At 52.1% G+C, this 27,068-nt stretch overlaps 1 protein-coding gene and 1 long non-coding RNA gene across 3 annotated transcripts in view; one reads left to right on the top strand and one right to left on the bottom strand.

The window, feature by feature from the left end:
* Positions 1-3,640, bottom strand: part of LOC122457333 — a 6,443-nt gene extending 2,803 nt beyond the window's left edge. Inside the window, exons 1-2 of the long non-coding RNA XR_006276822.1 lie at positions 3,598-3,640; positions 2,795-2,850 (exon numbers count right to left, since the gene is read on the bottom strand). This is a non-coding gene — a long non-coding RNA (uncharacterized LOC122457333). The remainder of the gene's footprint in view (positions 1-2,794; positions 2,851-3,597) is intronic.
* On the top strand, positions 443-27,068 carry FCER1G (Fc fragment of IgE receptor Ig). Of its 2 annotated transcripts, none has more exons than XM_038383505.2 (5): positions 443-896; positions 17,130-17,221; positions 18,556-18,603; positions 22,689-22,709; positions 23,698-27,068. In XM_038383505.2, the coding sequence occupies exons 1-5, from the start codon at positions 842-844 to the stop codon at positions 23,752-23,754; spliced, it is 273 nt and encodes a 90-aa protein (XP_038239433.1). In that variant the 5' UTR covers positions 443-841; the 3' UTR covers positions 23,755-27,068. The 2 variants fall into 2 exon arrangements, with proteins under 2 accessions (XP_038239433.1, XP_038239432.1); XM_038383504.2 differs by having other exon boundaries at positions 22,686-22,709.

Below are 27,068 nucleotides of genomic sequence, written 5' to 3'. Positions count from 1 at the left end.
AGTTCACGCAGGTCCTGAGGCCTAGAGGTTAGGAAGGACTTGGCCTGTGTGCTGGGTCTGGAGCCAGGAGGCAGCTGGTGCGGAGCTGGGGGCCCCGTGGGAGGGGCAGAGCACTTCAGCAAGGTGCCGGACTGGATCCGTTGCGACTCCATGGCGTGAGGTGTGAACGACCCCACCCGGGCTAGCTCAAACCCAGCCGTGGCACTGGGTGCCGCCTCGCCAGGAACCTGCTGTGCAACCCGGAAGAGCGAAAGAGCGGCAGTCCCCGGCTGGGGCAGAGCGCAGTGCTTGGAGAGCGTTCTCTAGGAGGACCACACGGGGCGATGGGATGGAGCTGGGCAAGAGCGGTGCCGGGATGGATTCAAACCAGCCTGAGTCACCAGCCCGAGTCACCAGCCCCGCATCTGAGCCCAAGCCAGGCCCAAAGGGCCCCTCAGTGGCCTGGGTCAATGACATCACCCAGCCCTTGGATACACGGCTCCGCCAGTGCTTGAACAATTACCCGTGGGCTCCCACCCTGCCCCTTCCAGGAAGGGACCTGGGCCCACATGAACCCAGGCCACTTCCCTAATGCAACCGCAGCCTGGAGAAAAGGGAACTGCCCAGGCACTGGCTGCGTGAAGAGTTAAGGAGCGAGTGGGGAGTGCAGGAAGGAGTTGCTCTGTGGTTGTGGGGCGTCTTGCTGAGTCAATCGCAGCGCCCAGCCCCAGCTCACACCGGACAGTGTGTCTCCGCCGAGCAGCCGGAGTGGAGCAGTCACTGCTGCCTTTGCCATCCCAGCCCCGGCGAGGGAGCGATCGGACTCGTGCGGTGGCTCCTTGGCTTGACCCTGCCGGCCAGGATGAAGATGTGGCTCGTGGCCGGCCTGCTGCTGCTCCTCAGGGCCGAAGGCGCAGGTAGGGGCGGGGGGCCATCGCAGGCAGCCCCAGGCTCCGGCCCTTCTCACGGGGGCTGGCCTCGTGTGCACGGCAAGCTGAGTGCACCCTCGGGGAGGCCAGGGAGCCGGCTGCTGGGGACGGGATCCCAAGTCTTTTGAAAGCCCGAGAGCCGGAGCCTGGCTGGGAGCAGGTCTGAGCCCATGATTGGGCCTTGCTGGGTCCTGCCCGACCCTGCAAGTGGGGAGCCTTTCGAGGGCTGGTTCTGAACGGTCCCTGGAAGCCACTCCGTCCCCAGGGGCTCCCGGCCTCGGGGGTGCGGGCTCTGCGGTGGGGATGGGGGCTGCTTTCCCCTCTGGCTCTGGAGGAGCCAGCGCTGGGCTGGGCACCTCTAACGGGGCAGTGATGGTTCTTCAGACCTGGAGGAGTTGGTGACTGAGCCCCTTGGAGGCTTTTAGGGGCCTGGAAAGGGGGCAGAGTGTGGGTTTGACTGGCAGGGCTGGCGTCTCAGGGGTCACGCAGCGTTGGGGGTGGCCCGGAGGTGAAGGGGCCTGTGCCAAACTGGCCCCTCCAGGGCCGTCACTCCAGGGGCACAGGGCAGCAACCTGCTTTGGCTTGAGCTTTAACTAGGGGCAGTTCTGGGGGCAGCTTCTTGCTTTGTTCTGCACCCGCCTCCCGCTGCAAGGCTGGACACCCTGTGCCAAAAGTGAAACCCCACTGAGCACCACCTAGGGCAGCCAAGGACTGGGGCTGGGGCTAGGCAGGCTGCCTGGGGCCAGTGGTAAGCGGAAGTTAGTGACACCCAAACAAGTGATCCCCTGCCCAACAGCCCCTAATGACACCCAGATGGTTTCACTTGGCTTGTTAATGGGAGCTCCACGTGCAGCCGTGGCCCTGGAGTGGGGCAAAGGCCCATTGTTGTTCTCCCCCTGGCTTGGCATGGGCCCCTGTCCCGAGTTACGTTCCAGGGGAAGCCGGGCTGGCATGGGGCCAGTTCCTTTGGCTCTCGTTTGTACGCCATCTGCATTTGCAGGTCACAGGCTCTCCACATACAGCCCCACTAACCATCCCGCAGACTGGCTGCTCCCTGAGGGCTCCCGTCACTTGTGCACAGACGCGCCCAGAGCCAGTGTGGCTCCAGCTCTAGGACTGGGGGAATCATATCCCAGCTCCCTGCTCAGCCCCATGCCACTCACCTTGACCCCCCTCTGCCCCACATGGCCCCTCTGCCAACCTCATCTTGGCACACGTGTGTGTTATACACTCTCAATGGAGAAGCCTCCCCTTTTCTCTAGCATTTGCCCTTTGGGCTGAGACTCTCTCCCCAGTCCTGTCTCTTCAGCCTGGACCCTACAGACGCTGGGGCACTATCCGAAAAGTCATTGTTTGCACAGAAATTCTCCGTCCTGCATTTTCCCTCCTCCCTATAGCTGCCTGCAATGGGATTGTCGCCTGGCTGCCCCACCCCTGCAGGGCTGCTGGGACCCAGTGTGGGAAGTACTTTGGGATCTCTGAGGTCGAAGGCAGGTCATAAACGCCAGATCTTCCCCTTCTTCCCCCTCCTGAGCTCCCCCCCTTGCCCAGTGTCTCTGGAATATGGAAGCATTCCAAGGGTGCCATCCGAAGGCATCACCTCGGGTCCTGGAACACCCCCGTTCGCTACCGGCCGATTGACTGAATCACTCCACTGTCTCCCCTTGAGATCTGGGGAATGGGTAGATGGGCCCTGGCTGGGGAACGGGAGCAGGGTGCATGGGGGGAGGGACTGGTTAAATAAGAATGGGAAGCCAGCCTGGCCAGGGGATGGGTGTAACCCCTTGCCCTGGATGTGTGTGATCTGCCTCTGGCTTTTGAGGCTGGAAGGGTTGATAAGGGATCATCATATGCCCCCGTTAGCCTAACACGGGATCCAAACAAACCTGGGGACAGGATTCCAGACTCAGACTTGGGAGATCGGCTGTACGGAAAGTAGATCCTGTCAAAGGAATAGGATATCTGTTTTTGATGAGATTACACATTTGGTTGATAAAAGTAACAGCGTTGATGTAATGGATGTAATCTTCTGTGAGGCGTTTGGCGTGATACTGCATGACAGTTTGATTAAAAATCTGATAGGTCTCCAATTGTCATTGTAAATGGGGAATCATCATCGAGCGGGTGTGTCAAGGTTCCTTCCCCACTCTGAACTCTAGGGTACAGATGTGGAACCTGCATGAAAACCTCCTAAGCTTATTTTTACCACCTGAGGTTAAAACTTCCCCAAGGTACAAACTATTTTACCTTTTGCCCTTGGACTTTATCTCTGCCATCACCAAACGTGTAACAGGTATGTAACTGGGAAAGAGCCTGTTTGGAAACATCTTTCCCCCCCAAAATCCTCCCAAACCTTACACCTCCTTTCCTGGGGAAGATTTGATAAAAATCTTCACCAATTTGCATAGGTGAACACAGACCCAAACCCTTGGATCTTAAGAACAATGAAAAAGCAATCAGATTCTTAAAAGAAGAATTTTAATAGAAGTAAAAAGAATCACCTCTGTAAAATTAGGATGGTAAATACCTTACAGGGTAATTAGATTCAAAACATAGAGAATCCCTCTAGGCAAAACCTTAAGTTACAAAAAGACACAAAAACAGGAATCTACGTTCTATTCAGCACAGCTTATTTTCTCAGCCATTTAAAGAAATCAGAATCTAATGCACATCTAGCTAGATTACTTACTAAGTTCTAAGACTCCGTTCCTGTTCTGTCCCCGGCAAAAGCATCACACAGACAGAGAGAAGCTTTGTTTCTCCCTCCCCCCAGCTTTTGAAAGTATCTTGTCTCCTAATTGGTCATTTTGGTCAGGTGCCAGAGAGGTTGACTTAGCTTCTTAACCCTTTACAGGTGAAAGGGTTTTTCCTCTGGCCAGGAGGGATTTTAAAGGTGTTTACCCTTCCCTTTATATTTATGACAGGGTGTGTTTCTAGTGAGATCCCACAGGGATCAGTTCTTGGCCCTATGTTATTTAACGTTTGTATCAATGACCTGGAAGAAAACATAAAATCATTCCTGGTAAAGTTTGCAGATGACACAAAAATTGGGGCAGTGGTAAATGAAGAGGACGGGTCACGACACAGAGTGATCTGGATCGCTTGGTACTTGGGCACAAGCAAACAATATGTTTTAATGCAGCTACATGTAAATGTGCACAGCTAGGAACAAAGAGTGTAGCCGTACTCAGTGGTGAGCTGGAGCCGGTTCGCACCAGTTCGCTAGAACCGGTTGTTAAATTTAGAAGCCCTTTTAGAACCGGTGGTTCCGCGAGGGACCGGTTCTAAAAGGGCTTCTACATTTAACCAGCCAAAAGTGGCACCTTAGGCGCCGACTCCATGGGTGCTCCAGCCCTGGAGCACCCAAGGGCAAAACTCCACCTCCGCCTCCTCCCCAGAACGCGCTGCCCTGCTCTGCTTCTCCACCCCCCCCCCCCGGCTTCCCGCAAATCAGCTGTTCGCGCGGGAAGCAGGGGCGGGCTGAGAAGCAAGTGGCGGCTTCGCACTCAGGCCCAGGGAGGCAGAGCAGAGGTGAGCTCCGGGGGGGGGGGGGGCGCGAGGAGGGCCGCCTGCACTGCAGCAGGTAACCCGGGGCTGGGGCGCGCAGGGGATCGCTCCCCGCCTCAGCTCCGCCACCCTCGGCCTGAGCGGGAAGCTTCGGCCTGCTTCTCAGCCTTCCCTGGCTTCCCGCCGAACAGCTGATTCGCGAGAAGCCGGTGGGGGGGTCAGGGGAGGAGGTCGAGTGGAGTGGAGGTGAGCTGGGGCTGGGCGCAGGGCGGGGAGCTGCCGGTGGGGGTTCTGCACCCACCAAATTTTCCCCGTGGGTGCTCCAGCCCCGGAGCACCCAGGGAGTCGGCACCTAAGGCGCCACTTTTGATGTGATCAGTGGGGGGAGCGGCTGCTCCCCTGCCCCTAGGATCCAGAGGGACCTGCCAGATGCTTTCTGGGAGCTGCCCCAGGTAAGTACCTCCGGGACTCCCCACCTCACCCCCCGGCAGGTGCCTCTGGCTCTTAGGGGTGGGCACCCACTACGGTGGCCCATGAGACCCTCCTGCCCAGTTCTGGGGGCAGTCAAGGGACGGGAGGGGGGTGGATGGGGCAGGGGTCCTGGGGAGGGCATCAAGGAATGCAGGGGGGTTGGATGGGACAGGAGTCCCAGGGGGCAGGGATGAGCAATGACCCCCTCGTGGGGTGAGGAGGGAACCCGTTGTTAAGATTTTGGCAGCTCATCACTCGCCGTACTTACAGGATGGGGAACCAGGGACTGTGAGAAAGATTTGGGAGTCGTGGTAGATAATCAGCTGAACATGAGCTCCCAATGCGATGTGATGGCCAAAAGCGATGCATAAATAGGGGAGTCTCAGTTTGGAGTACAGAGGTTATTTTACCTCTATTTAGCACTGGTATGACCACTGCTGGGATCCTGTGTCCAATTCTGGTGTCCACAGCTCAAGGAGGATGTTGATCAGTTGGAGCAGGGTCAGAGAAGAGCCACAGGAATGATTAAAGGATTAGAAAACCTGCCTTGTAGCAAGAGACACAAGGAGCTCAGTCTATTTAGCTTAACAAAGAGAAGGCTGAGGATAACTTGATCACAGTCTATAAATATCTGCCTGAGGAACAAATACTTAATAATGGGCTCTTCAGTCTAGCAGAGAAAGGTCTAACGTGATCCAATGGTTGGAAGTTGAAGCTAGACCAATTCAGACTGGAAATAAGGTGTAAATTTCTAACAGTGAGAGTCATTAACTATTGGACTAGTTTACCAAGGGTGCTGACGGATGCGCCATGACTGACAATTTTTAGATCAAGATTCTCTAACAGCTCTGCTCTGGGAATTATCTGGGGGCAGGTCTCTGGTCTGGGTTATCCAAGAGGTCAGATTAGATGAGCACAATGGTCCCTCCTGCCCTTGGAATCTATGAATCCTTTCTCATCAATTCCTCATTAATTTAATCCCAGCAGAGAAAGGTGCCCTGGGATAAATCCAACTCCACTGAAGCCACGGGCAAAGCTGCCAACGGGATTCCAGCCCACGTGCTCACACATGTCCCATGCCCTGTGCTGACCCCTCTAAGTCCATTTCAGGTGCTAAGTGTAGAGAGGAGGGTTGGGGGTGGAGGGAGACATTGTTAATTACTGCTAATTACAATGGGAGCCTCTGACCCTGAACATACGAGGTGATGGTGCACAGGAGAGGGATAATAATAGCATCCCCGAAAAGTAATACAGGTAATTTCGCTTCTAGCCCCATTCTCGTGTTGGTGCCCAGCGCATTTCCCTGGCAGGCTCTCTCCCCCCCTCACTGGCTACATGGCCCAGCTGCCATCTCTGCCCCCCAGCTTGGGGCTTGCCCCCAATGGGAACTGCAGTCCTCGCACTCACTCTCACCCCAAAGGCCAGTGCTGGGCAATGTTCCCTCTAATTTTTGACAGGCCGTGTGTCAAAGTCAAGTAATTCACTGATGCCAGTGCCAGGCCCTCCACTAACCCCCCAAGCCTCCCTGGACTCCGCATCCCCCGGAGCGCGGGCCCCCCAAAGAGCAGGGCCTGGGGTGGTTGCCACGATCTGTCCTATGGACGGGACGGCTCTGCCTGGACCCCGCATCCCTCCAAAGCGCAGGGCCTGGGGCGGTTGCCACAATCTGTGGAATGGACGGGACGGCTCTGCTTGGACCTATTCTGGACACCACCAAAAATTACACAAACCTGGCGCCCATGCCCGTGTGTTAATCAGCCACTGATAACAGGGCCTATGTGCGTTATCTGAAACTAGATTTAACCAGTTGGCTTTCTACCTTGTTTTTGTGGTACCGTGGTGTCCCCCTGATCTTTGCTCTGAGCTCCTGCACTCCAGGTGGGTGTGCAGGAACTCCTAGCTCTGTACCGGGGAGAACAGTCATGTCTTAGCCTCTTCTTTTGGGACCTTGCAGTGCATGTCTGTTCCTATGGTAACTTGTACATCCTGGGCTTGACAGCTTCCCCGAGGACTTACGCCAACACTTACTTCAGTGCTTGCAAGAGGTTAAGGGATCCGTAGCACAAGTGAGCAGGGGTATATAAAATGCAGAGGCCAATTCAAGCAATATAACTTCTATTATATCACAATTATGTGCTTACTACACACCGATATACGTATGGTGCGGATAATACCTATTGGTAATGTGAGATATATAGATAGATATCTGCCGGCCCAGTGTATATTAGTCAACAACACGTACCTGAGTGCACACAGTCACTCAGACATGCACAACCCCACTCACATGCACATGCGCACACACACACACACTCACATGCGCACACACATAAGCAGTGTGTCAGGACCCTTCCTGGGGAAGATGCAAAGACAATCGGGTTACATTTTTGAAGGTGCCTGCATCCCTTAGCTGGTCTATTGACTTTCCGTGGGACTGTCAATGAGATTTGGGCCCTTCTGCAATGGTGACCATGCTGGGTGAAGGTGCTTCCTACGTCCCCTTGTGCAGGGCCCCAGAGCTGTTCATGGCCCGGGGTCTGGGGGAGAGCCGGCAGATTTCATTATTGTTTCCCAGCAATGCGTTGTAAGGTGGCCTCCGATGGCAACACCCTGACAGCTCCCTGCAGCAGCAGGTGACGCAGGCTCCATGCTGCCTGCGCCCCAAGCCCCTCCCAACGCTGCCGGAAAGCAGCTGTTCCTGGCTTATTGTTGCAAAGCAGACGGGTTCCCTCCTGGTGACTTGAAGTAACCAGCCCAAGGCAGTCAGTGCCCCAGGGCTGGCTGCACAGGAGGGAGCAGAGAAGTGCCTCATGCCCACAGAACACTCGTTGGGATGGAACAGCAACCGCAGGCCAGCTCAGCACCTGTGTCTCCCGCGTGGCCTTGGGGGCTGCCTCTCCCCACTCGCTCATGTGGCTGCTCCTGCTCCAGGGTGGGGCCTCTCCCACCTCTCCCAGAGCTTCTCCCTTGCCCAGCTCTGCCCAGCCATGCTCCCTCCCACTTGCTGGCTCTGGCCCCGCTTCTTCATGGGCTGTTGATGCCACCTCGTGTAGGTTGACACCGGCCCTGAGTGGCCAAGTGGCCAGAGGTGCCCAGGTGCTCGTGGTGGTGGCACCGTGCCTAGTGGCTCCCTGGGGGCTGGCACTGAATGTTTGTGCTGCATTACCCTGGAATTCGGGGAAACTTCCAGGCAGCACCATGTAACTGAAGTGCAATCCGTGGTGTAACCTGCTGGCACTGGCACTGCTGCCCGTTCACTCTCTGCTGCTCCTCTTTGCAGTGATATCTCTCTCCCCCAATTCAGTCCCTCCCTAGCACCCCCAGCACCCCAAGGCGGCTGCCCAAGCAGCTTCACAGAGTCCCTGCCCTGGCACATGGGTGGGAACAAAAGTTCACCTGCTTGAATGTTGGCAGAGAGACCAAACAGAAAAGGCCCCGAGCCCCGGGGATCCAGTTCTGGTTACATTTCAGAGCCAGCAGATAAAGCTCTGAGCATCCTCCAAGCCAAGCCAGTGTCCCACCAGGAAAGGCTGCAGAGGTGGGGAGAGCGATGCAGCTGGGGCTGGGACCTGAAACCAGAAGTGTGACTTTCCTCAGAGCACAATCTGGATAGCTGAACAGCGGTGTCCCCTCAATTCTCTAAATGTGAGTGCCTTTTACACTGTTTTGCTGTGAGAGCACCCACTCCTGGCCTTGCTCACACACAGCCTCTAGCATGTACATTACCCCCAGCAACTTCCCAGTCCCAGACTTGTCTCCGGAAATGTGCATCTTTCTTTCTGGACAATACAAGTTCCTAGAAAGTCCGTCATTTCATCAATAGAAAATTATATGCACAGGCCCTGATATCTCAAATGAAGTGTCTCAAACACTTCGATCCAAGCACAGACTGGTTTAGATCAAACAATAAAACAAGTTTATTAACTACAGAAAGATGGATTTTATGTGATTACAAGTAATGAGCCATAAAAGTCAGAATTGGTTATAAAGAAATAAAAGGTAAAACACAAACTAATACCTAACTTAACAAGCTAAGTGAATTCAAAGCAAAGATTTCTTTCACCAGATGCTCACAGCAGTCTGGCTGGATTCCTCCCTAGCCAGGACCCCTCCCCCCATTCAATGATGCTTTCTTTGTCTTTCAAATGTTGTTGACGCTGTGAGTAGAGATGAAGGGAGAGATCATTTGGGGTATCTGTTCCTCATTTTTATATCTTTTCTTCTTCTTTTCCGGGACTCCTTTCAGCTACTAATCTGCTCTTCAGCTGGGGTTCAGGTGACAACCAGTCTATCTACACAGTATCTCCCCCACCAGCTGTTTGATTGCCAAGATGTAAATTTCTCACTCACGCCCTTCTTCCTGCCAAAGAATGGCCATTTACTCAGGTGATAGTCCATCTGATTTTGTTGACAACTGGCTGAGGAATCTGATTGCCTTTTGTCTCTGAAGCTATGTCTACACTATGGACCTTACAGTGACACAGCTGTACTGCTACAGCTGTGCATCTGTCAGGTCTCCTGTGTAGCTGCTCTATGCTGGTGGGAGAGAACTCTCCTTTCCTTTTGTGAGTGAAACTTATGTTGGTCAGGGGGATGTTTTTTTCAAACCCCTGGCTGACAAAAGTTTTGCTGAGAAAAGTGCTAGTGTAGACAAAGCCTCGGGAAGTGGTTTGGGCTGCTTCCTCAGATTTGAAATATGCCTTAGCAACATCATACAGGAGAATCTTATAACTTTACATACAACGTTGCCATACATATTTTACCAGGACAATAATGATCAGCGAATTATGAGTTTTCTAAGTACATGTCACAAGGCATACTCTGTAAACAATTTATCATAGTTTTGTAAAAAGGATTGTCATAAATATAAAGGGAAGGGTAACCACCTTTTTGTATACAGTGCTATAAAATCCCTCCTGACCAGAGGCAAAACCCTTTCACCTGTAAAGGGTTAAGAAGCTAAGGTAACCTAGCTGGCACCTGACCCAAAATGACCAATGAGAGGACAAGATACTTTTAAATCTGGAGTGGGGGGAACAAAGGGTCTGTTTGTCTGGGTGATACTTTTGCTGGGAACAGATCAGGAATGCAGCCTTACAACCCCTGTTAGTTAGTAAGTAATCTAGCTAGAAATGTGTTAGATTTCCTTTTGTTTAATGGCTGGTAAAATAAGCTGTGCGGAATGGAATGTATATTCCTGCTTTTGAGTCTTTTTGTAACTTAAAGTTTTGCCTAGAGGGATTCTCTATGTTTTGAATCTGATTACCCTATAAGGTATTTACCATCCTGATTTTACAGAGGTGATTCTTTTACCTTTTCTTTAATTAAAATTCTTCTTTTAAGAACCTGATTGATTTTTCATTGTTCTTAAGATCCAAGGGTTTGTGTTCACCTGTACAAATTGATGAGGATTCATATCAAGCCTTCCCCAGGAAAGGGGGTGTAGGGCTTGGGGGGATATTTTGGGGGAAGATGTCTCCAAGTGGGCTCTTCTCCTGGTTTTTGTGTAAGACGCTTGGTGGTGGCAGCATACGGTTCAAGGACAAGGCAAAGTTTGTACCTTGGGGAAGTTTTTAACCTAAGCTGATAAGAATAAGCTTAGAGGGTCTTTCATGCAGGTCCCCACATCTGTACCCTACTGTTCAGAGTGGGGAAGGAACCTTGACAAGGATGAACACAAGATTACAGACTGTCATAAGGAGCAACTGTGCTTCCAGGCCCCAGACTCATCCCGGTGAAAGTTGTGGTGCATGGAGGCCATGAGCTAGTGGGGGTGTGGGGGACAGCCATGCCATCTGATACATTGAAAACAAGCATTTCCTCTGCCGGTGCGTCACGGGATGACCTGGGGATGGAGCACTCTCCTAGTGGGGCAAGCAGAGAAACCCCTCCAGATGTGTCTAGTGAACTGATCTGTCATGAGCAAGGCCCCAGCTCAGGGTCTGCAACCACGGAAAAAACTCCCCAAACCAACTGAATGGTACTGTGACCTCGTGTGCCAGGTTGCAATGCCACTCGCTCAAATGTGGCCCAGCCACCCCCTGTCCTTGCAGAGGGGCAGCCGGGCCAAACCTGAGCGGTGTGAATGCCGGGCGGGTGATGGGAGCGAGCAGAGCTGTGGGGGGCGGTTAGGATTGGGGAGAGCCAGCTTAGCCCTGATGGTAGCAGAGCGCTGAGCCTAGGGGCACCAATGAGTGGTCAGAAAGGCCCCAGGGTTGGTGCAGGAGGGACTGGGGTGGGCTTGGGAGAGTGGGGAGTGGTAGAAGGTGGTGGGGGGAGGCTTTGGGGGTGGTGGGATGCATTGTAGGGGTTGTAGGGTGTAATGGGAATATTGAAGCAGTGGTGTGAGTTGGGGGGTGGTGGAGTGAGTTGGGGGGGTTGGGATTTGGGGGTGGTGTCCATGGGGCTGAGGTACTGGGGGCTGCAGGGAGTGGGATGTATGTTGGGGGTGTGTGTGGGGACTGTCAGTATAAGTGGGGGTTGGTACAGGGTTGTTGGGGTGTAGGTGGGATGGGAAAGGCATTTGGGGGTTGATTTACGGTAAGAGGGGCAATTGAGGGGCTGTGTGGGGAGTAGAAGGGGCACTTGAGGGGCTGTTTGGGGGGGTGGGGTTGAGAGGGACATTGGGGTTTGTGTGGGGAGGGGTTCATGGAGGGTGGGCTGGAAGGGGCATTTGGGGGGTTGTTTGGGCTGGAGTATGTATGGGGGCTTCTTTAAGGAAGGTAGAGACCCAATTTCTATAGTCCACAGGGCCCTCAAATTCTGTAATCTGGGCCTGAGCCCCAGGAGATTCAGAGCAGGTGGCTGGGGCTGAGTGAGGCGCCCGCCCCTGGGTGGGCAGACCGGGGAGCAGGGGGCTAGTGGGTGTGGGCAGAGCTGGGGATGATCACACCATGGCCTTGCTGGGGGAGGAAACCAGCCAGGCCTTGGTGTAAAGCAGGGAGCATCCAAGGCCCCGGCCCTGCAGGGAGCACCCCAGGGTGCACAGAGCTCTCTGTGGGGTCAGGGCCGAGGAGCACAGCTGTGCTATCCCTCAATTCCCCTGCAGCTCTGTTCTGGTGACATAGTTCTCCAGGTAGCCCCTTGCCCCCTACCAGGCTCACAAGGCGGTGGGACTGCTTGCCCCAGAAAACACAGGAGCTTGAGTCAAATCCCCAGCCCCAATCTACATCTCCATTCTGACTCTCCCTCCTTCCTAGCCCTGCATTATTCCCCTCTGCAGAGCCTCCCACAGGCCGAGGTACCAGAGCAAACTTCTCCAGCACGGCCCCTGGTTTCTGCAGCATCTGGAAGCTCATTGCTTCACCTCCTCTACCCTTCCCATGTTCATTGTGCAGAGTTAGACTGAGCGCTCTGCAGCAGGGCTGGGCGCGCTGCTGGACGGGTGTGTGCAGTGCCCAGTGCAACTGGGTCCAATCCTGCCTGGAGCTGCCAGGCACTGCCGCAATACAACTAATAAATAACCCTCGTTAGTGTCTGGGGCAGTGTGCACTCAGTTGAGGAGATCCAGCAGTGGAGCAAAGAGGAGATTGGGCCAATCTGGAGTCTGAGCATGTGTAGGGAGCACTGCAAAACCTTCCTCTTCGAGAAAGCCTTTCCCCCACAGCTGGAAAAGCACTCGCACCGACACCCCAGCTACCTGTCATCCTAAAACCCAGCCCCCACATCAAAGCACACAGCCCCCCAGAGTAACAAACCAAAGCCTCCCTCCAGCAGCACACGCATCCCTCCAGCAGAGCCAGAGACTTTGCTACAACTAGTGCTAGGACATGGACGGTGCCCTGATACTATGGTGATGGGCAGCAGGACAAACCCTAGGAGAGAGAGGTAGATTTGATACAGGGGTGTGGGCTGAGATAGATAGCAGGGCGGATGGGGATAGATTAGATGGGGGCGTGAAGGGGATAGCTGGCTAGATGGACAGATAGACAGAACGTTTGTACTGTGCTTTGAGCCCCGCCAGAAACGAGCAAAGGGAGACCTGCATGAATTAAAGTGCTGCTTTAGGAGTAGTGAACTGGTGCAGGAGCTTATTAACCATCAACACTAGCTGCCTTCACCGCAGTGTAAAGCCTCTGTGCTTGGCGCCCCAGCTCCCACTGGTTTGTGCATGTTTCTTGCTAGGGCCCTGCTCTTGCTGTGGGGAAGAGATGGGGGGACCCAGGGTTTCCTGCAAGGCCAGTGCTGGAGAAAGCCACTGCAGTCTTGTACCAGTCCCTGGGACGCACAGCCCTGGCAGTGGCACTGCGTGTTTGCCCTCTGGGGAAGGGCAGAGGATTGGAGGGTTCAGACATTGTTTGTCAGCGAGGCCTGTTACCGCTCAGTGCCTCAGGTGCGATCACAGAGACAACACCCCGGCTGCAGAGACAACACCCCGGTCGCCGCTGTTGCTTGTGGTTTCATGACGCTCTAGCGGTTGACTAAAGCGCTCGAAACAATTTTCTGCCACGGACGTGGTTTCCATTTCTGGCTTTGAGCTGCGAGAGGACTCTCCTGGGTGGCTTCGGGGGGCTGGAGGGGAGTAGGGGGCCCAGGGGGGAGGGGCTACTCATCTCAGTATTGGAGCCTCTCGTGAAACCAAGGCGGCAGGACCCTTCCTTTCTGTGCAGCTGGTTTCACAATGGTGGGGCCAGGGGGCCTGTATCTGTCGGGCACCTCATACAACACTTGTCTGAACCGCCGGGTGCTGCTGTGTCCTGGGGAGGGGGTGAGGGTCGGGCTACCCTGCAGCCATATTAGGCCCTCCCCCACAACGCCCCCTCCCCAAAGCTGGGTCTCGGCTCCATGAGCCCGAATGCCCCAGCTGGAAGGACGAGCATGCTGGGGAGTGCACGGGCCTGGCCTGACCAGACTCCAGCCCCATTCCAAGACTTGAAACAAACTGTGATCCGAGTGGCAGGCAGCATAGGGAGCTAAGCGCTGGTACAGCGTGGCCCCCTCCACCACTGCAGCCAGAGCCATTGAGATTCGGGGTCTTGTGTCCAGATATGAGGTGTTCCTGGAGCCCCCATCTCCCAGCGTGTGGTGATGGAGGATAGGGAGTCTCTCTGCCCTGGCCATACGGTGCCTACCATACCCCAGTAAGCTCTGACCTCCCCCACTCCCTCTCTTCTCTGACTATCTGTTCTCCGGGAAGGCCAGGCTGATTTCACCAAGGAGCCCTGCATGACCAGCATTGTGCCCTGAGTTCCTGCCCACCCTAACATGGAAAAATAGCAGCCGACTGCCCCCAGGATCTCTCTGTGGGCTATACATCAGTGCACTGGGAATCAGGATGCCTGGGTTCTGGTCTGCTCTCAGCTGGCTGGCTAAGGACCTTGGGGATGTCACTTTCCCCTCTGAGCCTCAGCACAAGGATAATGATTCTGACTTGCCTAGTGGGTGCCGGGAGATTTTGCTGATATGTTTGCTAGGCACATGCAAAGGGCTGATAGTGCATTCAGCTCGTAGATCTCTGAGCAACTGCTATAGGTGGGTGATTCAGTTTCCTGATTCCCAGTCACTCTCTAACCACTAGGCCGTGCTGCGTCCTGTAGTGTATGAAGTAGTGCTCTGAAGTGCATGCGCCCCTGAACATGCTGATGAACCTCACACCCACCACGGACACATTTCAAGCTGTTAGCATTTTAGTTCTGCAGCAAACCACACTGAATTCCATTAATCAAAGAGTTTCAGAGTAGCAGCCGAGTTAGTCTGTATTTGCAAAAAGAAAAAGAAAAGGAGTACTTGTGGCACCTTAGAGACTAACAAATTTATTTGAGCATAAGCTTTTGTGAGCTACAGCTCACTTCATCAGATGATGATGCATCCAATGAAGTGAGCTGTAGCTCACGAAAGCTTATGCTCAAATAAATTTGTTAGTCTCTAAGGTGCCACAAGTCCTCCTTTTCTTTTTATTAATCAAAGAGTTAATCTACAGAATGCTTTTTTCCCCCTGCCCTTCTGTCCACCAAAATAAACCTGATATTTACCCAGAAATATTATTAATAGCTTTTTGCACACGTTTTCAGCTGTTTTTGTTGTTGTAGTAATAAACACTGATAAATTCCTGGGAAAAATTAAATAAAATAAAAACTGAAAACAAAGGGCCCTAACTAGGTCTCATGGGCCCTTCCTCTGTGGTTTATTTGTAGAGTAACTTCTCTGAAGGCTCCCAGATGCCTTAAGGCCTGAGTGGGCCAATGCATTCAAATTGATTGTTATTGCCCTGAGCTCTGCCAGCTTCCAGCATGCTGCGTTCCCCCCGTGCCCTGGACTCATGTCTGTTCTATGAAAGGAAACAGGACAAAATTCCAAGCTCCTTGTGTTGTTAATGGGAAGGTTTGAGGTTCCCACATCTCCCAGCTCCTTGTGTCAAGTGCACTTCACATCCAGAGCACAGGAGATCCAGTGTCCTGGGCAGAGGGTGAGACAACTGGAGATCTCACAGCACTTGAGGGTTTGTCGCTAGGCAGGCAGAGGGTAATAATATCATTGCAGTTAGGAACAGAGGGCTGGAAACAGTGCATCAAGCACCTGTCCATCCAACCCATGATCCTACCTCCAGCAGAAGACAAAACCTGATCTTTCCGAGGAAGGAGAAAGCCCACTTCCTTCCTGACCCGTGAGGCACAATGCCCTGAAGCATGAGATCTGATTGTCCTTATTTTAGCTAGTATAACTAGAATGTCCCTGATGGCTAAAACATCTTCCCATCTCTATTCAAACCCAGTGATGCTCTTTGACTGTGCTAGGAGGATACTGTGCAAGTAAACAAGTATTTTTAGAGGACATGGAGGGCCAGATTTGGAGACTGTTCCCTTCACAGGGTCACTTTAAAATAACTCCAAACTTGTTAGTCTGGAGCCAAGCTCTTTAGCCATTTCTAGTAACAAAGCCAGAGCGCCAGGTTCCTCCCAGCAACATGATAGACCCACAAAGAGCTTTGAGTCACTCTCTGGTTGGTTGAGCCATGAACATCTGAGGTGCAATCCTGGCTCCGCTGAAGTTAATGGCCAAACTCTCACTGACTTCAGTGGGCCAGGACTTCAGCCCTGGTATTGGTAGGGCCTAACGTGGTCCGGAAGGGGTGCCAGGTCTGTCACTGGCCAATGGGGATTTTCATTAGTTAGCACCAAACTAATGCAGGGATATGGTTTAGTCTGCGTCATCTGTTTGATCTAGTGGTTGTAAGTCCACAGAGGACCATTAAATTGTCCAGTCCTTCCCCAAGGGGCCAGTGTGGGATGGTTCCACATGGGCCACTTTGTCCAGCCTGGTTTAAGTGAGGGGCTCAGGGCAGCCTGGTAACGAGAACCAGCAGAGATGGGTGTGGGTTGCAAGGATGCGCACAAGGGTATACCGAGCTGCATCAGCAAAGGCACTGCATCACAAAGCAGGGCTATCTGTCTGACTGTTCTGTCTATCGATCTCTCCCCATACACCCCCATCTATCTATCTATCTATCTATCTATCTATCTATCTATCTATCTATCTATCTATCTATCCAGTTCCGGTGTGATCAAATGTAAAATGTGGTGTGGGCATCTCAGGGCCAGAAAGATGCAGCCAAACTGGAGGGAATTCAGAGAAAAGTGAGAGTTATTCAGGGGCTGGGGCTTGCTCAGGGGTGCCCCGGGGTGGGGCTGGGCGGGCGGGACGGATACTCATCTGCAGGTGTTTGAGGAGGGGAGGAGCTCTGAAGGGTGACTGAGGGGGAAGCATGAGGAAATTCAGCCCTGAGTGAAGGGTGTATCAGCCGGGGGAGAAGAGCCTCCCCAGGGAAGCGGGGGAAGTCCCATCACTTGGGACATTCACAGCTGGGCTGGCCAAATGAGGAGCGGGCTCCAGTGGCCGGGTGGGCGGCAGATGTGGCTAGCTGCTGTCAGAGGCCTTTCCCATCTCGAGGGTCTGTGTTTCTGGTGGGGCTGGGGTACACAAAAGTCCGGCTTGGATGCGATGGCTCAGTCTCTGACCCAGCAGGAAGCCTCAGCAGAGGTCCCATGTTCCCTGCCTTGAAGGCAAGCTGCCCACTCATTCGGACATGGGCGGCGCGAGAGCCTGGTCCTGCACCGATGCTCCAGCCTGCAAATCCTGGCATTGGACAGCTGCTCCGCTCTTCAGCAAATGCCAGGATTGCGGTGACTCGTTCTGTGCCCTGGGATGCCCGTTCCTGCTGGGCTTGGCGGGACGATGATGGTGCAGCCCCCCACACAGCAGTCCCTCTCCCCCTCACCAGAGAGCTAATGACACCTCTCCTCCCTGCAGAGGCGCTGGCCGAACCTGAGCTGTGTTATGTCCTGGACGCTGTCCTGTTCATCTACGGCATCGTCCTCACAGTGCTCTACTGCCGCCTGAAGGTGAATCCCGGGGCCTGGCCGTTCTCGCCTCTCTTTAGGTGACCCCCGACGGGCCGCTGCTTGGGGGGTGGAGGGTTACTGGGCCAGCCCTTCCGCTCCAGAAACACCAGAGGGTTGGGAGGCTCCATCTCCTCAGTGGCTCGTGGTTGCTCAGGGGACAAGGGCCTCTGCTGGGCAAAGCTTGGGAAGCCTCAGCCGAGCAGTGCTGCAGGGGGAGTGGAAGCTCCAGACCGAGGTGCACTGGCAGAGCCGTGGGGGAAGCTGGCCCAGCCCGTCTCACACCAGCCAGCACTGCTGGGCTCTTGTGTTTAGGAGCAGCAAATTTACCTTTTGGAAAAAATGAAACGGTAATGAAAAGAGATGAGAAAGGCCAGTTCTCAGCATGGCTCTGCTCCCCTTGCAACGTGCTGGCCCTTGGCCTCTCTGCTGGGGTTATTCTAGAGGAGGTCCCAGCCGGCACAGCTGACTCCTAAGCTCCCTCTTGTCAGCTCCAACACAGGGGGTGGAGAAGAGGTGGGAGGGGCAGACATGAGGGGTGAGTGGCGAATGAGACACTCCAGCAATACCCAGCTGGCACAGGGGATCATCACCCCTCCCTTTCAGAAAGAAGGGTGGCCCAATAGTTCAGGCTTTTGGGGGGAGACCTGGAGCCAATTCCAGGCTCTGCCATAGGTGCATCTACACCGATAGGGTCGACAGGCATGGAAAAGGCCGTGTAGCCAGGGGGACCATGGCAGCAGCTCGGGCCTGTGCCTGCCTGAGTACAAACCCACCCGGCTCCGGACTCTGGGTTCGTCCTTGGGTGGCGAGGCCCAGCTGCTGGGGCTACACTAGCTGGGGTGGAGCTAGTGCATGTCTGGCCTGAGTTGGGACGCACGCTCCCTGCTGCAGTGTGGACATACCCAGTGTGCCCTGAGGCAAGCCCCAGAGCCCCTTTGCCTCATCTCCCCATCTGTACGCTGAACTGCCTCCCAGGGCTGTGTGAGGGAAATACCGCCAGGCGTGGGAGGTGCTTAGCTACGGCAGTGATGGGGACCATACCGGTGCCAGTGCCGAGGGATATAATAGCATTTGGTCCAGACTTAGCTGGTACAGTTTAGTGCAGCCCCAGGGCTGCTCTATAATGCTGGTTTCAGAAAGTGAGCTGTAGCTCACGAAAGCTTATGCTCTAATAAATTTGTTAGTCTCTAAGGTGCCACAAGTACTCCTTTTCTTCTTTCTATAATGCTGGATATTGGAAGTCCCCCCGTCCCTCCCTTCAGCTGAAAATCTGCCCCCAAAATGTTTCAGGGGTTATTTGTTCTTTAATTCATGCTTTTCATTTCCTTTTTCAGCTCCAGGTTCGAAAAGCATCAAAAGCTGTCCACAGCACAGCCTATAGCGTAAGTCCTCTCTGCTTCCTGTCGGTTACTCCTTTGCCAGGGCCTTGCGGATGTAGTAGACACACAGCTCAAATTATCCACTGCATCTCTTGCTTTCGTCAATGTCTCATTGACCCTCGGTCCAACAGAGCCAGATCTGCGGGGCCCCTTTGGTTGTGCTGCACAGCACAGCTCTCCTCTTGGGGTCCAGTGGGAGGAGTGGGGCCAAGAGGCTAAGGGCTTTGCTGGGGGGGGGGGGGGGAGGGTAATTTTGTATGGGCACATTGAGGATAAGTTTGTTCTGTGCTGATGTTTGGGGCCTTACACTGCAGTGCAGGGAGGCCATGTGGGGCAGTGGGAAACACTCAAGGAACCCTGATCCTAAACCCAGCTCTGCCACTAATTTGCAGTTTGACTGCAGGCAAATCAGTTTCCCTGTCTCTGAATGTGAATGATGGCGCTGACCCCCCTTTGCAAAGTCCTCTGAGGTCTGTGCCTGACGTACCGGTGCTGTGTCACAGTGTGTGTCCCGGGGGAGAGTCCCGGCTCTGTTCTAGTCCTGCTGAGGTTTAGCCTGTTCCCTTCTTTTTCACCTTTGCCCTTCACGTCCATTCTTGTTTTTTCATTTGTTGTCCCACTTGGTTTCTGCACTCTGTAGCCACTCCTTCATTTGAGGGGGGGCTAGTTGTCCTCAGTGGGCTTATGCCCCTCCCGCCTTGTGGCACCTTTCATCAGCGTTAAACACACACGTACACACATATAAAAAGACAGGAGCAAAGCTGGAGCGGGCAAAGCCTTGGAGGAGTTGCTGTAGCGTGTCCCGTGCTGCCTGGGTGCATGGGCTAGGTGGGATATGCCTCTCCTCCTCTCACCTGAGCAAGGTGAAATAGAGCTTTTTGCAAACCCTCATTTCTATCCCCTTGGGCTGGTGAATGCGGCTCACGGTGCCTGGTGCCCGCCTGCCTCGGCATTCCCCATTCTCAGGCTGGAAGTGGTTTGTAAACGTTCAGTTAACTTGGTCGTGCCCCTGGTTTGAACCAGCTGCCCCGATGTGTCTGGAGGCAGGTTGTGCTCAGGGTGTCTCCCTCTCTTTGGAAGCATGGGAAGTTTCCTGAGAAATCAGGCTGGAGATTTGGGACTCTGATCCCCCCGGAGAAGAATCTAAGCTTTTGGAGAATCCACCAAGTGATTATTCCAAACATCCTGAGGCTTGGGTGCCCATGGCTGCAAAATGAGCCCCAGCCTTACTGGGGAAGCCAGGTTTCAGAGTAGCAGCCCTGTTAGTCTGTATTCGCAAAAAGAAAAGGAGTACTTGTGGCACCTTAGAGACTAACAAATTTATTAGAGCATAAGCTTTCGTGAGCTACAGCTCACTTCATCGGATGCATTTGGTGGAAAAAACAGAGGAGAGATTTATATACACACACACAGAGAACATGAAACAATGGGTTTATCATACACACTGTAAGGAGAGTGATCACTTAAGATAAGCCATCACCAACAGCAGGGGGGGGGAAGGAGGAAAACCTTTCATGGTGACAAGCAGGTAGGCTAATTCCAGCAGTTAACAAGAATATCAGAGGAACAGTGGGGGGTGGGGTGGGAGGGAGAAATACCATGGGGAAATAGTTTTACTTTGTGTAATGACTCATCCATTCCCAGTCTCTATTCAAGCCTAAATTAATTGTATCCAGTTTGCAAATTAATTCCAATTCAGCAGTCTCTCGTTGGAGTCTGTTTTGAAGCTTTTTTGTTGAAGTATAGCCACTCTTAGGTCTGTGATTGAGTGACCAGAGAGATTGAAGTGTTCTCCAACTGGTTTTTGAATGTTATAATTCTTGACGTCTGATTTGTGTCCATTCATTCTTTTACGTAGAGACTGTCCAGTTTGGCCAATGTACATGGCAGAGGGGCATTGCTGGCACATGATGGCATATATCACATTGGTAGATGCGCAGGTGAACGAGCCTCTGATAGTGTGGCTGATGTGATTAGGCCCTATGATGGTATCCCCTGAATAGATATGTGGACAGAGTTGGCAACGGGCTTTGTTGCAAGGATAGGTTCCTGGGTTAGTGGTTCTGTTGTGTGGTGTGTGGTTGCTGGTGAGTATTTGCTTCAGATTGAGGGGCTGTCTGTAAGCAAGGACTGGTCTGTCTCCCAAGATCTGAGAGAGCGATGGCTCGTCCTTCAGGATAGGTTGTAGATCCTTGATGATGCGTTGGAGAGGTTTTAGTTGGGGGCTGAAGGTGATGGCTAGTGGCGTTCTGTTGTTTTCTTTGTTGGGCCTGTCCTGTAGTAGGTGACTTCTGGGTACTCTTCTGGCTCTGTCAATCTGTTTCAAAGCCCGTTGCCAACTCTGTCCACATATCTATTCAGGGGATACCATCATGCTTTTTTTTTTTTTTTTTTTTTTTTCCACCAAATGCATCCGATGAAGTGAGCTGTAGCTCACGAAAGCTTATGCTCTAATAAATTTGTTAGTCTCTAAGGTGCCACAAGTACTCCTTTTCTTTTTCTGATATTCTTGTTAACTGCTGGAATTAGCCTACCTGCGTGTCACCATGAAAGGTTTTCCTCCTTTCCCCCCCCTGCTGTTGGTGATGGCTTATCTTAAGTGATCACTCTCCTTACAGTGTGTATGATAAACCCATTGTTTCATGTTCTCTGTGTGTGTGTATATAAATCTCTCCTCTGTTTTTTCCACCAAATGCATCCGATGAAGTGAGCTGTAGCTCACGAAAGCTTATGCTCTAATAAATTTGTTAGTCTCTAAGGTGCCACAAGTACTCCTTTTCTTTTTGGGGAAGCCAGAGAGACTGGCTGAGAGGAACTCAGCTGCTGGTGCTGGCTGTTTGAGCTAGGAAGACAGCACAGGCATCTGCCAGGCAGCTCTGGCATAGAGCATGTGCAGCAGTAGCCACCCTGTTAGCTATGTGAGAATAAACCACTGAGTACCATGAGCACCCCATGCCAAAGGAAATGGAGAGGCCTCCAGGAATGGGCAGCGTGGAGGGTTTATAGCAAACACTTCATGCCAGACAAAGCTGATTGCCTTTTGCATGCAGTTATGAATTTCCTGGGTCAAGAGAATGCAGCAGAGGCTGGATTTCAGTGCAGTGTTTGACACGTTCTCTGTCAAAATCTTCCTTGAAAAGGCCAGGTAAACTGGCATGGAGGTGGCACTGTCACATAGACTGAAAACTGGCTAAAGGGGTTAAAAAAGGCACATGATTAACAGCAATGGGCTGGGGGAGGTGGAAGGGATCAGTGCTGGGCATTGCCTCATTTAATACGTTCCATAATGGTCCAGAGGAAGACGGCAAAGGGCACAGTACTGACGCATATTGACACTAAGTGGGGAGCAGTTGTGAGGCCATGGGAGGACAGAGGAAAATCAGTGCAGACCTCGTGGGTTGGGAGAGAATCACCCAATGCTCAGATAGAGAGAGAGAGAGAATGCAGGAGAGCTGCCCCGCTGTGGGGCGCCAGCCAGAGAAGTGCAGTGCCGTAGGGACACTGGTGTGATTTTGAGCTGTGTGCACAGACACATCGTATCATGGGGTTCCTTTACACTCTTTTATGGCCAGTGGCGAGACCAACCCCTCAATATACGACATGGCAGTATTGTAAACACCTCGGTATCATGGAGATACTGGCAGAGGGCTAAATCAAAGAGGAGTGGGGCCTGAAAGCATTAATGGCTGAGTAAGGCTGAAAAACACAAGACAGGAGGGGAATTCTGGGGGGGTGTGGGGTGGAAAGGGGTAGAAGGGGAGGAATGGGATGAAATAAAAAAACTGTAGGCTCAGGATAGTTCAGAATTTCCACGTCTGCATCCAGCCAAAACCACAATGTGCAGAGGCAGCTGCCTAGAAAGAAAGAAAAAGAAAGAAAGTTAACTTATTTTTCAAGCTTCCAAGAGTTCCAGCTTTGGGCTGACTGTCGGAGCTGGGTGAAAGCTGGGGGTTGGTTGATGCGGACAGGCCTCGTCTCCCCCCCAGTCTGTATCATAACACAGTGTGGGGGAGGAAGCGGCTGTTTCTGTTATTTTGCTTCTTGTTCCTTCTGACTTATCTCTCTTTCTCTTTCTCTTTGTGCAGCAGAAAGAAGAAGGGATCTATACCGTAAGTACCCAAATTTCCCCACCCTGTTTGCTGCCACATGCAATCATTTGCATGGGACTTGGTCCCTTTCACCAGCCCCCAAGGTGCCAGGAGGATGCAAGTGATATGGCACAGCTGTATTTTGAATTAATTAACCGATGTTATTCCATAATAATGCTGGTGTCTGCCTCAAAGTCATCTCCATCTGATGACTGTGGTAACAGCCACTGCAAGGGCTGTTTTCAAGTCTGTTTCCTATTAGGCAGGTATGCACATCACCAAACCACTGTTGGCACTATTTGGACGCCTCGCTGGTAGTCAGCACAAAGACTGAGCTTCCCAATAGTGCCCCTGTAGGGCAGAGCCATTGCCAGAGGGAGATGCTGCTGCTGCCTTGTGAGTGACCAGAGGGCACGAGTCTCAGGGGTGCTAATTTGGTCCCTCTCATCAGCATGAAAACTCTGTGTTTTGGGTATTTTTGGATGGGTCCCGCAATGCAAACATTGGCTGTGCCGCTCAGACTCTGCTGCTTTGCTTATACCCAGGAGCCCTTTTCTAGGTTCTTCTAGGCTATTGAGTAAGGAGCAGGAGGTTTTTCTGGGCAGTGTCACAAACCGGCCCTTGCTCTGTGCACCTGGTTCAGATATGTATTAACATCTCGTGAGACCTGCAGGGAATGGCCGAGACAGCTGCTGATGTTCTACCTAGAGTCAAGGGCTGTCAGAGGAGGCTGAGCCCTAGGCACATAAAGCAGGGAACACTCCTGCACTGTGGGGAGGGGATGGACAACATGGGGCCTGGACAGGCTTTTCCAGCTCTAGTCTGACCTGGAGAGAAAACCCACCCTGCTTCTAGAGTCAGATTTGGAGCTCAGCCACCAGCTCCATCTCTCCCAAAGATTTCACTCCCCTACCCCCAGGCTTAGTTAATTTGAATTGTTTCATGAGTCCCATTTGGAACCAAAATCCTAATCCCAACCACCACTTCTGTCTCCTCTTCTTCCTTACAGGGGCTCAGCACTCAGAACCAGGAGACCTACGAAACCCTCCGGACCAAGCCCAATTAGGAGCCCAGCTGTAGCCCCAGGCGCAGCTTCTGCAGAAGGAGGTTGAAGGGGGAGCAGGTATCCCAAGAGTGATTTATATGAGTTCCTCGCCAGTCTCAGCAAAGAAACAACTTTGTTGAAACCAGTGGTTCCCGGTTGCCCCCACATGCTGAAATGCTGGGGGTGGGCGTGTTACGCCCCTGCTCGTTTACATGGAAGACATCCCTCCCCTAGCTGTACATTGCTCCGAGATTCTGCAGGATCAGCCTTTCCTATCCCACCTCTCTTGTGTTTCTGGTGCTGAAGATCTGTAGATGTTCTTTCCCTTGTGCCTGTCACCAATGCCACACAGCAAGTCTCCAGTGAGACGAAGATAGAGTACCCTTCTGAAGTTCCCTTCAGCAGCAAAGCACCTTGTCTACCCTCTACAGTCAAGAACTATAATGCAAACACCTAAACCCTCCTGAGCATCTCTTGGAAACCTCTGGACCAACGGAGAATCATAGAATCGTAGGACTGGAAGGCGACCTTGAAAGGTCATCTAGTCCAGTCCCCTGCACTCATGGCAGGACTAAGTATTATCTAGACCATCCTTGACAGGTGATTGTCTAACCAGCTCTTAAAAATCTCCAATGATGGAGATTCCACAACCTCCCTAGGCAGTTTATTCCAGTACTTAACCACCCTGACAGGAAATTTTTCCTAATGTCCAACCTAAACCGTCCTTGCTAGAATTTAAGCCCATTGCCTCTTGTCCTCTCCTCAGAGGTTAAAGGAGAACAATTTAACCTCCCTCCTCCTTATAACAACCTTTTATGTACTTGAAAATGGTCATGTCCCCCCTCAGTCTTCTCTTCTCCAGACTAAACAAATCCAGTTTTTTCAATCTTGCCTCCTAGCTCATGTTTTCATTGTTGCTCTTCTCTGGACTTTCTCCAATTTGTCCACATCCTTCCTGAAATATGGCGCCCAGAACTGAGCACAATATTCTAGCCGAGGCCTAATCAGTGCAGAGTAGAGTGGAAGAATTACTTCTCGCTTGCTCCCTGGTAATGATAGTGTCTGTCCTAGGGAGCAGAGAATATTCCCTTCTCTGTACTTGTAAATCACTGGCTTTGGTCATGTGTTTTGGCTGCCTTGATGGCTTTGCCTTGGTGCACAGAGGCGGCCCACACCACAGCGTCTGTGCTTCCACAGACAGAGACTTAATACTATGCCGGCTCCCTGCTCCATGTCTGCCACATGGCCGCTATTTCCCTGGCCTGACCTCAGTGGTGGCTGCTGGTTTAGCAGTGATGGAGACGTGGATATAACATTTCCCTTAGATGGCCTGATGACGTGGGGCTAATGTGCGGCACAGTTCAGACTCAGAGGAAAGGCATTTGCTAGGTTCTGCTGTCACCCTTTGGCTGGTCTTCCATTGCATATGGGTAGGCGTTGTAACACAGGTTGATAAAGAGAGTGATGAGGCTGAGGATAGCACCTCCCCCTTTCACTGGAGATGTAAAGAGATGAAACGCTCTAGAAGCCAAGTGTTTGAGATCAGAAATAGAACTGGGCCAGACTGAGATGCTACGATTAGCTTTCATCTCTAGGTTCCCAGTTCAAATCCCATCCAGGCTGGAGGCGCACTGATCGTTGCCCTCTGACGGTGAAAAAATACGCCCTGGGAACAGGGTTGGTAGGTTTCCGTCCAGGTCCCAGTGGAGCAGGAGGTATGTACTTCTCCTGCTGGTACCAGCGCTGCCTCTGGCCCATCACTAGACAGGGGGCCCCCCACCTCCAGGGTGGTCCTTCAGCAACCCACAGCCGTGAATTTACAGCACAATTTTTATAAATTATTGATTTTCAGAACTGCCTGTGCATATTCGGGTGCCTGATTTGCACCTGCATTTACCGTAGCTGTGCCTGCAGTCCCTGTCGGCGCCCCCACACCTAATCCCTGCTCCCTCTGTCATGGGCCATTTGTGGCCATGGAATTCTGAACCTCACCTTCCCCTGCTGAGTCCCAAGTTCAAGGCCTGGTATTTTCCCTGAAATAACAGGTGCCATCGCTGATGGATAGGGCCTGGTGGTAGGCACAGGAAAGCTCTGTGTTAGATATAAGTCATCCCATAAACTCCTGCAAAAGAAAGACAGGCCCCTGACCTCAGAGCTTTGCAGGTAAGTGGAAGAGGACCCCTTTTCAAATATTAGGTTTTCAAGGGTAATCTCATTTTGGGATCTGCCTAGCCCTGGCAGACGGGCACACAGCAATCCTGCCAAAAGATGCAATTGCAGCTGGGCATCAGTTGGAATCTTTTCATAAGGGCAACATACCTGGGTATCACAACTAGAGTAAACACAGGGAATTTTTGACCATGCTGTTAGGGCTTATCAGAGCACATGATGGCAGGAGCAAATCATCCCTCTGCGTTCCTGAGCCATCAGATCAATGCTTTCGTGTTTATAATTGAAAGCTGCTCCCTTCCCATTGCTTCTTATTGTACACGGTTTGTTTTGGGTATTGCCTCTGGAGCATCTTTCTCCACTGGTCCAGCAACAGGCTCCAGAAACACCAGGAGAAGGTGTACATCAGTTTCTACCAATGCTAGGACAAAATGTAGAAGAGTGCAGAGCTGTTTATCCTTCTAGGAGCACCTGGATCTCTTTCTGCCAATGTAACCCTTGAAGAATAGACACCCCCTTTTTTTTTTTATTGAGCTGAATGCTTTAAAATTTTATTTTTAAAAAAAGCTTTACGCAGAGGTATTATACCCCATGACATTGCAAAGCCAATCGGGTGCTTGCACTTGGAGAAGATGAGATAAAAGCCATCCTTGGAATGTTTATGGCAAATACCACCGTGCATTGGGACAAAGTGCCACGTCTATAGGAATTAATAAAGCAGAATAGGTCATTGCCAGAGCTGGCTGGAGAAAGGCAATTCCCTCTCAAGACAACTTTTGAGGGTTTGAAATTTGGTTTTGTTCCGCGTTGGAATGAAAACAAAACCTTTCCAACAGAATTGTGTCCAAATGTCTTTTTTCTGCTCGGAAAGGTCAGGTTTTCAATTCTGCTGTCTTGCTCTCTGACTGGATAGTCCACCCTGGACCTCAGAAACCTTTCACTCAAACTGATTTCTTCAGAATCAGTACAACTATGGGAAATGTTTCAGCTTTGACTAAACAGCATATTTGGATGAAAAAAAGTTTATTTTAAAATGTTCCAGCCAGCTCTAGGCATGTCTGAATATACATACTGCTACAGAAATTAAGATTTTTCCTTAATGTCTTGAATTTATTGTACTATACTGGCTCATGTATTTTTTCACTCATTAAAATGTGTATACAGGA

The sequence above is a fragment of the Dermochelys coriacea genome, chromosome 24 (genome assembly GCF_009764565.3).
Source record: "Dermochelys coriacea isolate rDerCor1 chromosome 24, rDerCor1.pri.v4, whole genome shotgun sequence".
In the NCBI taxonomy this organism is placed as follows: Eukaryota; Metazoa; Chordata; order Testudines; family Dermochelyidae; genus Dermochelys; species Dermochelys coriacea.
This window is presented reverse-complemented; position numbering and strand designations above follow the sequence as displayed.